The sequence below is a fragment of the Tupaia chinensis genome, unplaced genomic scaffold (assembly GCF_000334495.1).
Source record: "Tupaia chinensis unplaced genomic scaffold, TupChi_1.0 Scaffold000359_1, whole genome shotgun sequence".
Lineage (NCBI taxonomy): Eukaryota > Metazoa > Chordata > Mammalia > Scandentia > Tupaiidae > Tupaia > Tupaia belangeri.
The window spans coordinates 2,579,430-2,594,572 of record NW_006159855.1 but is presented as its reverse complement, the minus strand read 5'-3'; the positions used below and the strand labels follow the sequence as shown (position 1 = coordinate 2,594,572).

Below are 15,143 nucleotides of genomic sequence, written 5' to 3'. Positions count from 1 at the left end.
CCCCACCCCCTAAAAAAAAAACCTCAAAAAAAAAAAAAAAAAAAAAAAAAAAAAAAAGCCAGCCTATGGTGTAAAAGTTAAAGTGATGGATCCCACATGGCCAAAAGCACAGTTCGAGTCCCAGATCTGGCAGCATGAAAAACATGGTGAGTGTGTGTGGAGGCCCAAAATTCCAGAAGGAGGAAAAAATGGAGAAGGGACCATGGTGTGAACATGCCTTATGGGGGGTGCTTCTCACTTTCCCTCTTTTTCTGTCTCTCTTTCTGTCTCTCCATCTCTTTCTCTCCAGCAAGCACATTCACCCTATAGCAAAAAATTTCTCTAAAAATAAAAAACAAAATTGCTATTTTTTTAAGTATAAAAGGAGACTCAAGTGCACTTTATATTTGAAACATGTTAATGCCGGAATTTATTGTAGTGAAATTCTTTGTATCAATAGCTTAATTACCTAAAGGATCAATATACCTGGAACCTGATTATTTTATATTCATCGTAATGGACACACCAGTGTACTAAAGGACTACTTGAGTTTGAATCTTGATCGGGGGCAGGGGTGGGAGGGATGGCCACACTGCAATCCCTTCTCCTCCAGTCTCTACTCAGGATTTGGGGCATGCATGCACACACGCCTGGTGTAATTTTCAAGCTGCCCAGGTCTAGGACTCGAACCAAGGTCATCCATATGGGATGGTGGGCCTCAATCACCATGCCACCTGCTGGCCCCAAGTCAGGCTTCTGCGTTGGCCGCTGCAGAATTACTCTTTTTGGGTTGAATCCATTGCACGGCAGGAATGTACTGTGCAAGAGAAGCCAGAGCCCGTATGACCCACATGGTGTGAAACCTTGGCCCAGTACACCCAAAACACAACAAGTATTCGAGTGCCTGGGAGTGGCTGGCCGGAGGAAGGGGACTGTGGCATGACCAGACCCTGCAGAGGGAACACCTCTCTCTCTCTCTCTCTCATGTACATGCACTTTATCATGATTAAAGAAAAAAAAAAATCCTGGGACCAGCAGTCAGTGTAATGGCTATGTCTCTGGACTCCCATGTAGTTGACTGCAGTTTGAGTCCCAGGCCTGGTGGCTTAAACTCAAACGGGGCGCATCCCCCCAGGGGGTGATTTCTCGCTTTCTGTCTCTCTCTCTCTCTCTATTTTTCCGGCAAGTGCACACGCCCTATAGCAAAAACCTCTTAATAAATAAATGAACAAACAAACAAACAAATAAAAATTTTTGTCATGGTCACCCATGACTTGTGCATTGCCCAGTTCAATGGTCAATGTTCATGCCTCGTCTCCCCAATCGATTGGCACTGACCCCACTTCCTGAAGGCTTTTCCTTACTGGGTCCTGGGATACCACTCTCTGGCTGCATCTCCGCCATGACTGGTGGCCTCTCCCCATCTCTTCCATCTGTCCTCCCTTGCCACCTAGCCCTGCCCCGCGGCCGAGGCCTTAGAACCATCTTCCATTCTCTACCCACACTCACAACCAGGGGGACTGAATCCTGTCCAGTGGCTTTTAAATATCCGTGTGCCCGTGCCTCCTAAAAGTCCCTCTCCAGCAAGTAACAGATACTTAATAAAAATCAGCTGGGTGGTGTGGTGCTTAAAAGGCACTGGGCTCCCACATGGCCAACTAGGGTTCAAGTCCCAGACCTGGTGGCTTGCTTTCTCACTTTCCCTCTCTTTCTCTGTCTCTCTCTGATCAAACTGGAAAATAATAATAATAAATAAAAGTTAAATAAAATAATTCTTTTTTTTTAGAGTTTTGTTTTATTTTTGTTTTTATTATTATTATTATTTTTTGCTATAGGGCGCATGCACTCGCCAGACAGAGAGAGACAGAGAAACAGACAGCGAGAAATCACCCCCCAGGGGGGATGGACACACTGTAATCCCTTCTCCTCCATTCTCCTCCCAGGATCTTGGGCACGCACATACACATGCGCCCTGCATGAGTTTAAGCCACCGGGTCCAGGATTCGAACCACAGTCACCTACATGGGAGTTCAGCAACATAACCATTACGCTAACTGCTGATCCCTTGTTATTATCATTTTTAAATGTGATATAGAACATGTGTGCTCACCAGAAAGAGAGAGGAGGGAGGGCTATTACGCTAACTGCTGGTCCCAATAAAATAATTCTTTTTAAAAAAAATCTGCTGGGTGAATAAGGGGATGTGCAAACAAACAAGGTGGGTGGAAAGGAGCCATGACAGCGGCGTGTGAGGGCGGACGGCAAAGGGCACGCCAGGAGCTGTGTCCAGGAGCCGGGGGCAAGGGAGGCAAGCCTGCAGCTGGGTCGCCAGGGACAGGCTCCGGGCAGCCCTGGCTGTAAAGCGAGCCCCATGTTTCCACTGGGAGCTCAACCCCTGGTTACATCACCATGCGTGTGGCCACGGCCAGCACAGGTGTCCCCACCATCCCGAGAGATGATCTCATCCCTGTGAGGGCCCAGCTCAGGCCCCCCTGGCCCATGACGTGCCCAGCATAGCCTTGGCCTTTGGGCATCTGAGTCCAGCCAGGTTGGAGTGAGAGGTCAGGGGTGGGCAAGGAGGGGGATGGGGAAGCCAAGGCCCCTGCCCCGGCCCCGAGCTGCCCACTGCTGCCCCTACACATGGTGGAAACCAGCCTGATGACTTGGGGCTTTGGGGCACACTGATTAGTGAGAGCACACTGCCTCGCCCCTGGATAATGTGAGGAGGGGTCTGGGTCCTTCACCCTTAGCTGCCCATGCGTGGCTGTCCATGCATGCGTGCCCATGGCAGGCGTGTGCACACACATACACACACGGCCCTGGCCAGGGGAGCTCACGGCAGCACTTGAGCCTGTGCCCCTCGCCTGCCCCTTCACACCCTGTGACTTCTGTTTCACAGCCAGCAACCCTGACTCGGGAAACCAGATCGGAGACTTGCAGCCCAACTCGGCCCATGTATTCCCAGGTCAGAGAGCTCAGGTTCAGGAAAGGGATTACAAGGGAGGAAAGGCACGGTTTTCAAACACGGAATCCCATCTGCCGTTCACACAGCGCTGCGCAAACAACTCCGCTTTGTTGAAGACATACTAGGGGACAAACGGAGCTGAATAGTTTTCATGTATTATCTCGTCTAATCCTCACAAAAATTCCACGAGGAATGTGTGGTTACTGCCCAGGCCATCCAGGGTATGTACATCTGAAAAGCCACCGGGACCAGCAGTTAGCGTAATGGCTATGTCACTGGACTCCCACGTAGTCGACTGCAATTCGAGTCCCGGACCCGGGTCACTTAAACTCACGCTGGGCGCGTGTGCATGCGTGCCCAAGATCCAGAGGGGAGAATGGAGGAGAAAGGATTGCGGTGTGGCCATCCCCCTGGGGGGTGATTTCTCACTTTCTATCTCTCTGTCTCTTTCTGTCTGTCTGGCGAGTGCACGCGCCCTATAGCGGGGGGGGCACCGCCCCTATAGCAAAAACCCCCCCAAAAAAAAAAAAAAAAAGCCACCAAGTATCTAAAGGATGTCACTTTGCGGAAGCCGTGTGTGCCACTCTGTCATCACAATGCGGGAGCTGGTAGATGTGCCCAGGCCAAACAGTGAGGCTGGACACAAGGTCGGTGGCCCAAAAAGAGTGCTGGAGTTTTGCTCTGACCACGCGACAGCACTGCCTGTGTCTGGCAGGGCCTGGTGGACAGACTCCTCCCAGCCTTGTTTAGGGAATGCTACCAGCACGAGGGGAGGTGGATGAGCACATGCAGTCCCTGTCTCCACAGACGCGAGCCAGGAGGGGCACAGCAGCCTCAGCCAGATCCCCCACCACCTACCTCTCCAGGCTAGGGCCACCCGAGTGTTCTCTCTGTGTCCTCTGTTCTCAGAGCCTCCCGTGTCACTCCCCCTGCTTACCTCCTCCTCCCCTGTGACAAACTTCATCTTCCCCTTGCTGCTTTCTCCTTGCTTGCTTATGGTGTGCCATGAAGATCACAGAGACCGCTTTCCTAATCTGCTGTGTGAAACCCGGGTAACCGGAGAGACTGCATGTGTTCAGGGATGCGCAGGGTGAGCGGAGGCTCAGGTCCGACCAGGACTGAGCTGCGTATGAGAGACAGCTGGAGCCCTGGAAGCCCTGCCACCTCGGTGGGAGCTGCTGTAGGCTCCGCACGCCAGGCGCTCTCGGCAGAAAACCAAAGCCCTGCCAGGTCCTCCTGAGATGTGGGCATGAAAGTTGACTCCTGGGGGCCATTAGGAGGCGTGGTGGTGAAGGCGCTGGACTCCCACATAGCGGATCACAGTTCGAGTCCCAGACCCAGTGGCTTAAAAAAAACTCATGTCAGGTAAGTGTGTGTGCGTGCCCAAAATCCCAAGCGGAAAGTGGAGGAGAAAGGACTGCAGCATGGCCGTCCCCTCTGGAGGATGATTTCTCACTTTTTCTCTCTCCGTCTCTCTCTGGTGTGCTCTTGCACCCTATGGCAAAAAAACCTGAGGGAAAAAAGAAGAAAAGAGGGAGCAGGTGGACTAATGATTATGTCTCTGGACTCCCATGTGGTCAACTGTGATTCAAGTCCCAGACCCAGTGGCTTAAAAAAAACTCATGTCCGGTAAGTGTGCATATGTGCCCCAAATCCGGAGAGGAGAATGGAGGAGATGGGGCTGTGGCGTGGCCATCCCCCCTGGGGGGGTGAGTTCTTGCTTTTTGTCTCTCTCTTCTCTCCAGTAAGCACACAGGGCCAATAGCAAAAACTTCTCAATAAAAAGACAGAAAAGCAAGAAAAAGTCAGCTCCTTTAAGTTGGCTTAAAACAAGGAAAAGCTTATTGTGCTGACTTGAGAGTATCTGATAAAATGCCCCTAATTCTACAAGTCAGACGTGGGGCTGGCATCTCCACGTGGCTCTTGGAGTCCAGAGAGGAGAGGAGGGGGGAGCCAAGCCTGAGTCTCTAAGGGGCCCCAGTCCCTTCCACAGCTGCTGTTCCCAAGGCGCCGACGCTGCCACTGAGATGGGCAGGCACTGTGGAGCCAAAGCTACGGATTTTGTCATCTGCACAGCCAGGGGTCACTGCGGTCCCCTAGCAAAGATGCACTGAGAGCTTCCTTTGTGACAGCTCCAGAGGCATGGCGTGTCAGGGTGCACCCTGTCCTTGGGGATAGCATGCTCTTGTTGGACAGAGATGTGTGAACAAGGAACCTGGGCCACGGTGGATGGAGCAAAGATCTCTGCTGGGACTGCAGGGGTGACCCCCAGAGCCTTTGAACGGGGCCTTGACCGATGAAAAGGGATGTGCCCGGCATAGGAGGAGGAGGCTTCTAGGTGAAAAGGCAAAATGGACACGCCATCGACCTTCACACCTTCCACAAAACCCACTAGTGCTACACAAAAGAGATTTTTTTAAAATCAAAACATATAAAACCACAAGGTTTGGGAGAGCAATGGGAGTGACAAAATGTCAGAAGTTGGAAAACAGGTGGGACAATGTCAACTGACTTGTCAGGTGCAAGACAACTGAGCTCTCAGCTAGCCAGGCAAGACTGAAGATTACTTTTAACGCTAGAAAATCCCAAAGCACTCAAGAACTTACAACCAGGTATTTCTGGAACTAGGGATCAAGGGGGAAAAGGAAAGATTAAAAGATGCTTAATGAAACAGATCTCTTGAATCCCACTGGGTGATTATAGCTTCTGCAGCCAGAGGTGAGGTTTACTACATGGAAAAGGAAGAGCCTGGTCCTGAAGGCAAGCCAGAATAGTTTAAGGGCATGAATAGTCGATGGAACAGAAAAAATGTAACAGTCATATATTACAAAAGAAATGCTTGGGCCAGTCTGTGGCCTGGTGGTTAAGAGAGCTGGATCCCAAATGGCCAACTGCGTGGTTCAAATCCTGGACTTGCAGCTTGGAAAATAAAACAATGTGTGTACATGCCCAGAATTCCAAAAGGATGAAAAAATGGAGAAGGGATTGTGGTGTGACTATGCCCCATTGAGAGGTGCTTTCTCCCTCTGCCCGTCGGTCTGTCTCTCTGACAAGCACACGAGCCTTCTGACAAATTTTTTTAAAAATTTTAATTAAAAAACAAGTAAATAAATTCTTTATGCTGAGAGCCCACCGAACCCACTAATCCACATAACTCCCAGAAAGCCTTTCTGCAGGGAATCTAGCTAGTCAAAGAGGGAAAAGCTGAAGAAACTTACTTCGCAGTTCTGCATAGTGGCTACCCAGGTTACCCCGGTGCCCCTATAGTGAAGATCCAAATTTCAGACCTCTCCTACTTGCTCAGAATTTCAACCAGTTTTTTTTTTTTTTTTAAAGGTTTATTGCCATAGGGGGCATGGGTTTGCCAGAGAGAGAGAGAGGAAGTGGAAAGTTGCCTCCAGGGGGTATGGTCACACTACGAACCCTTCTCCTCCATTCTCCTCTCAAGATTTTAGGCATACACACACACACACACACACCTGGCATGAGTTTCGAGTCGCTGAGTCCGAGATGCGAACCATGGTCAACCATTTGGGAGTCCAGTGCCTTAACACTCATGCCACCTGCTACCTTCTAATCAGCTCTTTATTCTCTCATTCTTAATTATTATCTGACAGCCAAGGATTCCCAGATAGCTGAAGAAAGGACAAGATAAAACTAAATAGAACACCAGCAAATTGGCAAAAAGAAGAACTACACAAGGAGAAGAAAACTTTTAGGAAACTATCATCAATAGTCTCAGAGAGCTAAGAGAAGATACTATGTTCATGAAAGGACAGAAAGCTCTCAGAAATTAAAAACTCAGTAGGAGAGCTGAAAGGTAAAACTAGGGAAATCTTCCAGAAAGTAGAACAAAAAGACAAATAGATGACAGAGGAAGGAAGGATAAGAAAATAAGAGAGGATCAGCAGTTGGCGTAAGGGCTACATCGCTGGACTCCCATGTAGTCAACTGTGGTTTGAGTCCTGGACCCGGTGGCTTAAAGTCACGCCAGGCACATGTGTGTGCATGCCCAAGAGCCTGAGGAGAATGGAGAAGGGACTGTGGCGTGGCCATCCCCCCTGGGGAGTGATTTCTCGCTTTCTATCTCTCTGTCTCTCTCGCGAGCGCACGCATCCTATAGGGAAAAAAAAAAAAAAGCCTCTCCAAAAAAAAGAAAAGAAAAGAAGAGAACAAATCCAGGGGAACAAATACTTAAACTGTGGTTCAGAAAGTGAGAACACAGTAAACAGGAGGAAAAATATCAACATCAAGGTAATCTCAGATTTCTCAGAACTAAAGGCTCTCAGTTTCCAAGTGATAGCATCCACAAATGCCCCAGGGTGAACAGATCCATATCAAAATACATCCTTATGAAATAGCAGGACACTCTGACAAGCTTGCAGAGAGAAACAAACAGTCACGTGCAAAAAATTAGGATCAGGCTGTCTTCCCATTCCCCACAACAACACTGGAAGCAACAAGACAATGGAACAATAGCTTTACATTTTTGAAGGAAAATTCTTTTCAACTTAGAATTCTATAACCAAACTCTCCATCGAGAGCGAAGCATTATAGAAGGACCAGGTACTGGCACAGGACGGCACAACTAGACCCACATGGAAAAGGCCCTGAGTTTGTGTCCTAGAACCTCACCGAGCACACCAGGCACCAAGCTGCATGCCTGTGATCTGGGCCACCTGAGGCTGGGGGTGAATCATGTTTTGGAGACCTTCTTAAGGGGTGCCTGTTTCTCTCTCCCAAGGAAGAAATAAACAATCTCTAAAATAAAATTTCAGGGGCCAGCCCTGTGGCATAGTAATTCTTTTTTTTTTTTTTTTTGGGAGAGGTTTTCGCAGACAGACAGAGAGAGACATAGAGACAGAAAACGAGAAATCACCCCCCGGGGGGATGGTCACACCGCAATCCCTTCTCCTCTCGGGATCTTAGGCACGCGCACACACGCCCGGTTTTAAGCCACCGGGTCCAGGACGTGAACCGCGGTTGACTACGTGGGAGTCCAGCGACTTAGCCATTACGCCAACTGCTGGTTCCCTGTGGCATAGCAATTAAGCACAGGGGGAAGCTACTGGGTTGTCAGAAAAGGTATTGACATTTTTGCTTAGAAAACCAGGGGGCCAGCAGGTGGCGTGGTGGTGCAGGGCACTGGGCTCCCACATGGCCAACAGCGGTTCAAGTTCCAGACCTAGTGGCTTTTTTTTTCACTTTCCCTCTCTCTCTCACTCTGTCCCACTCTGGTCAAATTTAAATTAAAAATTAAAAAACAAAACAAACAAACAAACAAACAAAACAGAAAAAATACATCATGACTTTTCTGATAACTCAATAGGTCCCGCATGGTCAACCAAGGTTCAAGTCTCAGACTTGGTGGCTAAAAAGACATGTAGAGTACATGTGTGTGCGAGCCCAGGATCCCAACAGGATAGGGTACTAGAGAAAAGGATTATGGTATGACCAGGCCTCATGGGAGAGGTTTCTCTCTCTCTCTCTCTCTCTACTTTAAGCATGCACATGTACCCTCTGACATTAAATAATTAATAAATTTTTAAAATTTTAAAGAGTAAAGTAGGAAAATATACGTTTTCAGACATAAGGAGTCCAACATCTACTTCCTGCACATTCTTTCTAGGAAGCGACCAAAAGAAGAACAAAAAATCCCGACAGGGTAGAGAAATGGGGGAGAAGGGATCACAGTGTGACCACACCCCATCAGGAGCTGGGGTGCCTTCTCCCTCTCTTTCTCTGTCTCTCAGACAAGTGTCTCTCTCAGGCAATCACCCTCTGGCAATTAAAGATTGTTTTAAATAAGAAAGATTAAGGACTTTCTAAATAGAGAAAACGGACTATACAAAAGCATGAGGTGGGGGAACCAGTAGTTGGCATAATGGCTATATCGCTGGACTCCCATGTAGTTGACCACGGTTCGAGTCCCAGATCCAGTGGCTTAAACTCACACTGGGTACGTGTGTGTGTGTGTGTGTGTGCCCAAGATCCCAAGAGGAAAATGGAGGAGAAGGGATTGTGGTGTGGCCATCCCCCCCTGGGGTGGGGGGTGATTTCTCGCTTTCTGTCTCCTCTTTCTGTCTTTCTGGCGAGTGCCTGCGCCCTATAGCAAAAACTTCTAAAAAATAAACAAATAAATAAAAAGCATGAGGTGTGAAGGACATACAAAAACGCAAGCTGTGAAAGAACGGGTTCTTCTAGTAACCGGCCAGTGCCGGGGAACAGGAGCCTTGAACGCCAGCCAGCACCATCAGATGCCGCAGACAGAATAGACAGCGAGTGTCGGCCTCGCCCTCACCAGTTTCACGAGCTTTGGCAAATCCCCTCGTGTCTTCTAGTGTCCTCCTCTGTGAAATTTGACTAATAATAGCCCTTACTTCACAGAATTTGGTAAGAATTCACCAAGCACGGGAACGGAAGGAAGGTGCTGTGCTAAGGTAAGGGAGGCAAGGAGCCCGTGTCTTGGAGCAGAGCATTCTCAGCCTGGAACTCACAGGGTCCTCAATAAGGGCAAAAATGGCCTCTGCGGATGCTATTTAGCTGGCTGAGGAAGACAAGTCCCCAGAAAGAGAGACTATCGTAGGTGGAAACCACCAACGCCCTTCCCTGATTTACAAAAACAAAAACCAGTAAAGAGAGAGAACCTGGACCCTTGAATTGGCAGCTGCACAGCTGGAAGGGGTAGACACCCATTGGTGGGTCTTGGCGGCCCTGAGGCAGGTCGAGCTGGTACAAAGGAGGGTTCTGCTGGGTGGTCACAGCTTCCCAGCTTCCCAACTCTCCCACCCCGTCCTCCCCTTCCAAGGAGTATCTAGCCACTTCCTGTTGCTTCAAATGCTACTGGGGAGCTCAGCGAATTGCAAATAATCTTTATGTGGTGCTTACTGTACATATGTCAGGTACCATTCCAAATGCTTTGTGTGTATTAGCTCATTCGATCTCACAATAACCTATGAAACACTATTCTTAGCCTCGTTTACTATTATTATCCTCACTTTACAGATGAGGCAGCTGAGAGGTTACGTAACCTGGGGGGGATATCGTATCACTGGAACGGGACTGAGCCAGGATTCCTAGCCAGGCTGTCGGCCTCTCCGGGGTCTGCAGCCGGAATCCCTCTATGTAACTGCCTCCGGGGATCAGGACTCCTTCTTAAGCCTTCAAGTACTCAGCAGTAAAATGGGAACATGCAGGCGGATAGCCTCAAAGGTGTCTTCCCATCTGAGCACTTCTTCTCTTGAAACTAAGATTCATCAGTCCCGCCCGCATGCCTCGGGTCCCCTATCAGTGTCCTCCCCACTGATGGGGGAGCTTTACTGAGGACAGATTTGGGAGGAGCGGCACAAGGTATACATATGGCTCTGGGGGACCAGAAGATGCTCTAACGGTTATGTCACTGGATTCCCCCATGGCCCACTGCAGCTCAAGTCCTGGACGTGGCAGTTTGAAACTCGCTCCAGGCACGTGTGTGTGCATGCCCAAAATTCCAAGAGAAGAAGAGATTGTGATGTGGCCATCCCTCCCGGGAAGTTGATTTCTCGCTGGTCTCTCTGTCTCTCCCTGTCTTGCCGACAAGGGCACGCGCCCTACAGCAAAAAATCCCTGGAAAAAAAAATGTGGCTCCAGAATGGGAGGAGGAAGAGACACTTGGTACACAGGGACACTAAACTGGGTGGAAAGCTAAGCAAGCAAACGCCAGCTCACATGGCCACACAGCTCACCAGCCCACCACACCTGCCCCACAGCCCCCGTGCACCCTGCTCTGTGCAGAGGCCCTGGTGTGCAGCACACAGACCACCCCCGTTACCTGTGACGACACACGTGAACTTGACATCGCTGTTCTCGGACACAGCTCGGGATTTGAGCGTGGTCTCAAATAGCGGCTGGGTCTCCTCTGTTAGCTGAGCAATGATGGAGCAGAAGGTGCTCCTAGGAAAGGCAAAGAACTATTCAGAGCCGCCCTTCCCAGCAAAATGAACCACAGCCTGGCCTTGTCCAAGGCAGCTGGCATCTTACCGCGTCTGTCCATCATCTCGTGCCCCCGGCTCCGGCACCTGGGCAAGCCTTTCTTCAAGGGAGCTGGGCTGCTTGGCCAGTTGGGGGCAGGGGTGCTACCAAGAGGTTAAGTGGAATTCTGACCAGACCCATTACAGCAGGCAGGGGTCACCAGCTTCCTGAGCATGCCAGAGCACCAGCCAGTGTCCCCACCCCACCCTTATCGGGGGGGCCTTGCTTCATCCTCCACCTTTATCTCCAGGGGAGCTGGTGGATGGGGGAGACACAGCCTGGACAGACGAAGCCTCAAAGATGGTACCCCTGGCATAGCCAAACCTCTAATCATGCCAAGGAGGGAAAAGCCAGCCAGTTCTCAGAAATTCACATGTCCAAAGAGCTCAGGAGCTGAGCTTTGACATTTGTGAGCACAGAGCATGATGGAGAAAGAATAAGCTGGCCTTGCCAAGGTTCTAGACCCAAAGGCAGACTCTAACTTCTAGATGTATCAGAAAGGAGAGATCCACATGAGTTCCGATGACAGGGCTAGGGACCTGCGTTGGCAAGCCAGCTGTGGCTCCCTGCTCCAGCCCCAACTCCACATGCTGAAGTGAAAACATGGCTGGCAGCCCCAGGACCCACCAGCAGGGTTGCCAGGCCACAAACAGATCCGCCCCTGCACAAACCACAACTTTTCGTTCCACTGGGACAGTGCAGCTCCCAGAACTCAGGGGCATCTGCGGGCACACCGAGGCCAGTGCAAACTCACCAACAGTGCTTGGGGCTTACAGCCCTCCCCTTCCCAGGTGCGGGAAGCAAACCACTGCACCAAACCCTCTCACGGGCTAGCAGAGACCAGTGCGTGCCGAGGCGTGAAGCACAACCACATGACCAGGGTGTGTGGTGCACAAGCCGTGCCCAGCCCTCTCCCCATTCCCCAGGCACACACCTATAGTGAGCAGCAGGGAGGACTGGGATGAAGCTGAGAAGAGCAGGAGACACTGGTGCGAATGACAACGTCATTCAGAGGTCCCTTTCTCTGTGGCTCAGAGGAAGGGGAGGTCATCTAGGGGCAGTGTCACTCATCCACGGCCTCTCCCCCAGGGGCAAAGCAAGACTTTGTGGGAGCACAAGCAGGATCTGTAACTTCACACACTTTAGGTAGAGGAGTTCCACACTCGATGCATTCTGTAAATACTAAATGCTGGACTTGCATGTGAGGAGAAAGACTGCAGCCTAGGAAGAGTGTCTGCCATCCAGTGAGACTTCTGGGCTGGCAGGGGGTCTGGCCGTAGTTTCCCCATAGGGAGGCAGGTGCCTGGGGCATTCGTGGAGTTGACAGGAGCCCTCCCCAGCAAAGATTTCCCAGGAAGGAGATCCCAGCCTGTCTCATACCTCAACGCTGGAGCCGCGTCTGCAGTGAGACATCTGTAACACTCCCTGCAACACCCAGGCCCAAAGCTCATCTGTCCAATCGGCTTCTTTTCTTTTCTCTCATAAGCCACTCAAAATATAGCAGGCCGGAGGCTATCCGCTACCTGATCTCTCAGGAAATAGAACATCTGAAAACATTTTTTGCTATTTTCATACCAACAGCAATTTCTGACTTTGGAGAATACCAAATCTCAACCAATAACTAGAAACTGTCAGGCCAAATGTAATCCTACTTCTATGGTTCTGTAATTAATTCCAAACATCCCTAACTATGGCCTGCCATACATAATTTGAATCTTAACCTCATCCACAGACATGAACCTGGATCTAATATTCGGCTTGGGCAACTCTAAGGGAATCATGTCAGCTACTGGATAAATGGGGGGAAAAAAACAAAACAGAGAAACTAGGCTTCAAGAAAATGTGCAGAGGACCAGCAGGTAGTGTGGAGGTTAAGGCACTACATCCCACATAGCCGACTCTGCGGTTTGAGAGTCGGTGGGCTGGAAAGCACACTGGGCGTGTGTGTGTGCATGCCCAAAATCCCAAGAGGAGACTAGAGAAGGGATTGAGGCATGGCCATCAACCTGGAGAGTGATTTCTCACTTTCCTCCTCTCTTACTCTCTCTGTCTCTGTCTCTCTCCATCTAGCACAACATCCTATAGCAAAAAAAAAAAAAAAAAGGTAAATCTTCATAACTACTCTGACATCTGTATTAATATTATTCTAATTTCGGCATTCTTTGCAAGAATAAAAACACGCCTTCTCAAACTTTCCACCCTAGGCCCTACGCTATAATTAAAAATGTTTTCACTGGAAACAACACGAGTGACTGCAGAAAGGTGTGGCCAGGTAGAGGCCCTTCCTCTATGGACAAGGGTTGGGATGCACTTGGAGGGACAGGGGGAGTCACTGTATACACCATCACGTTCCCTGATTATCACACCGCTTCTTCCTGTTCCCAGGGCAGACGTATGCGAGGGACTGCAAGTATGCTGCGTCTAGTCCCCTAGCATGTCAGGAAGCCCACACAACTGGAATGGTCTTGTCCAACACTGACACCTCCACGCTCTTGCAACCTCATGACTTCACCCAGGAAGGAGATCCCAGCTAATCGTGGGTCTCTAAAGAACACCAGAATCGCTGGTTTGCATGATGCCTGAGGGAACATCATGCCCTTGGGTTTGGTGATTTCCTCGCTCTGAAGAAACCCTCAGGTCCTCCCTCAATCAGCATGGGCCGGATCTCACTTCCTATTGCTTCTACCGGGGAGCCACTCAGAACAGCGCGTCCTCGCTCTTCATCCCCATCGAAGACCTTGGACACAGGAGGTTGCTAATTCTGTCTGTAGACATTATTAGCTATTCTGAAACCATTTCACTATCCAGAAATCTTGCTTTGTGTAAGGAGGCTGCAGTCAACTCTCCCCAAATCTACCAGAGTCCGGGATGAGGCCCAGGTAGTGGGAAGTAGCCAGGAAATGTTCCCACTTGGAATGGAAACAGTCGGTTCAGCCAGAGGGAGAGTGTCGTCCCCAGCTTAGGAGGAAAGAGGACAGCCATGCACCCCGCGAGCCTCGCCCATGGGCTGGCTCTGCAGAAGATTCAGGGGGTGAGCGAGTGGAGGAACACACTACCACGGCCTTCTCTGATCTCAGGGTTCACAGTCTGCAGGAGTGGAGAGGAGCCAGAGGGAGGAAAATTTCAGAGAAAGAGGAGGCTGAAGGAGAATTTAAGGGACTGTAGGAGAAAACCTGGAAGTCAGTGGCCACGGTTAGAAGAAGACAGACAGTAAGATATCTAATCTAGATATGTGATTATAAAAAAAAAAAAACATGGAAACCTATGATAGGGAAAAGATAGGTCATGTGACTGGTGGCTCCCTGCTGTTTCCATGCCCTCTTCCCCAGGCGCACAGAGATGTCACGGCAGGCATCTCAGGGACCCCCGCTCACATGGCTACTCTTGAGTCCCCAAGCCCCTCTCACATGGTCCATGCAAGCATCAACTCTGGCCCCTGTGAGACCCATGCTCACATCAGTACCTCTCCCTCCTCCACCCTCCCCTCACCCCATGCAGCCTGATCAGTGCACGAGCAGTCACCCAGTGGCCCCTCAGTGCCCGGGCCCAAGGAAAAAGGCAGTCAGAGAAATGCAATGCAAGGTGCGTTTACCTTCCAGAGCTGGGGTGAGACAACCGGTTGCTTGATAAGCTAAGCAAAAACAGCAAATGGAATCATTAGGCCAAAAAAGCAAGGACGGGGGGAGGCGAAATCAACAACAGTCGCAAAGTATTAATCGGCCACCATCTGGGGCCCAGAGGCCTTTCTATTAAAAGGGACCAGCTGTCTCAGTTGGCCTGCTCCGGTTAGCAAGTGGCCTCGCCACCGGACACCAATATATCTGAAACCAAGAGCTCGTTAAATGCAGCAGAATCCAGGAAGATGGTTAGGCAGGAAGAAGGTCCCTTGGGTGCTTTGAGAAAGATGTGATGTGTCCCAGCTCTTGGGTCCCTAACCCCCCTAGAGGGAGGCTTAGAGCTACCTGGCAGGTTTACCCAGTCTGCAGCATACCAGCCTGGGGGCAGCTCCTGCTTCAGCCTTTGGTCCTTGAGGAAGAAGGGCCTCCCATTCCTGAAAATCTCCTGACAGGCTAGAAAGGAGACAGGTGGCTTGGAGAACCCCCATCATTAATATGTTAAATATGGTTAAAGAGGCCACACCAGGCAAACTAGCTGGGGAGATAAAGAGAAAAATGAAGCAGTTAATTCA

The 15,143-nt window shown here is 50.1% G+C and overlaps 1 protein-coding gene across 1 annotated transcript in view; it reads right to left on the bottom strand.

Annotated features, from left to right (window-relative positions):
- Positions 1 to 15,143, bottom strand: part of ALPK3 (alpha kinase 3) — a gene marked incomplete at its 5' end in the record, with an annotated part of 52,481 nt that overhangs the window by 31,504 nt on the left and 5,834 nt on the right. The window contains 2 exons of the mRNA XM_006152867.3: positions 10,755 to 10,876; positions 14,547 to 14,585. Coding sequence (XP_006152929.1) covers positions 10,755 to 10,876; positions 14,547 to 14,585 — 161 coding nt within the window. The remainder of the gene's footprint in view (positions 1 to 10,754; positions 10,877 to 14,546; positions 14,586 to 15,143) is intronic.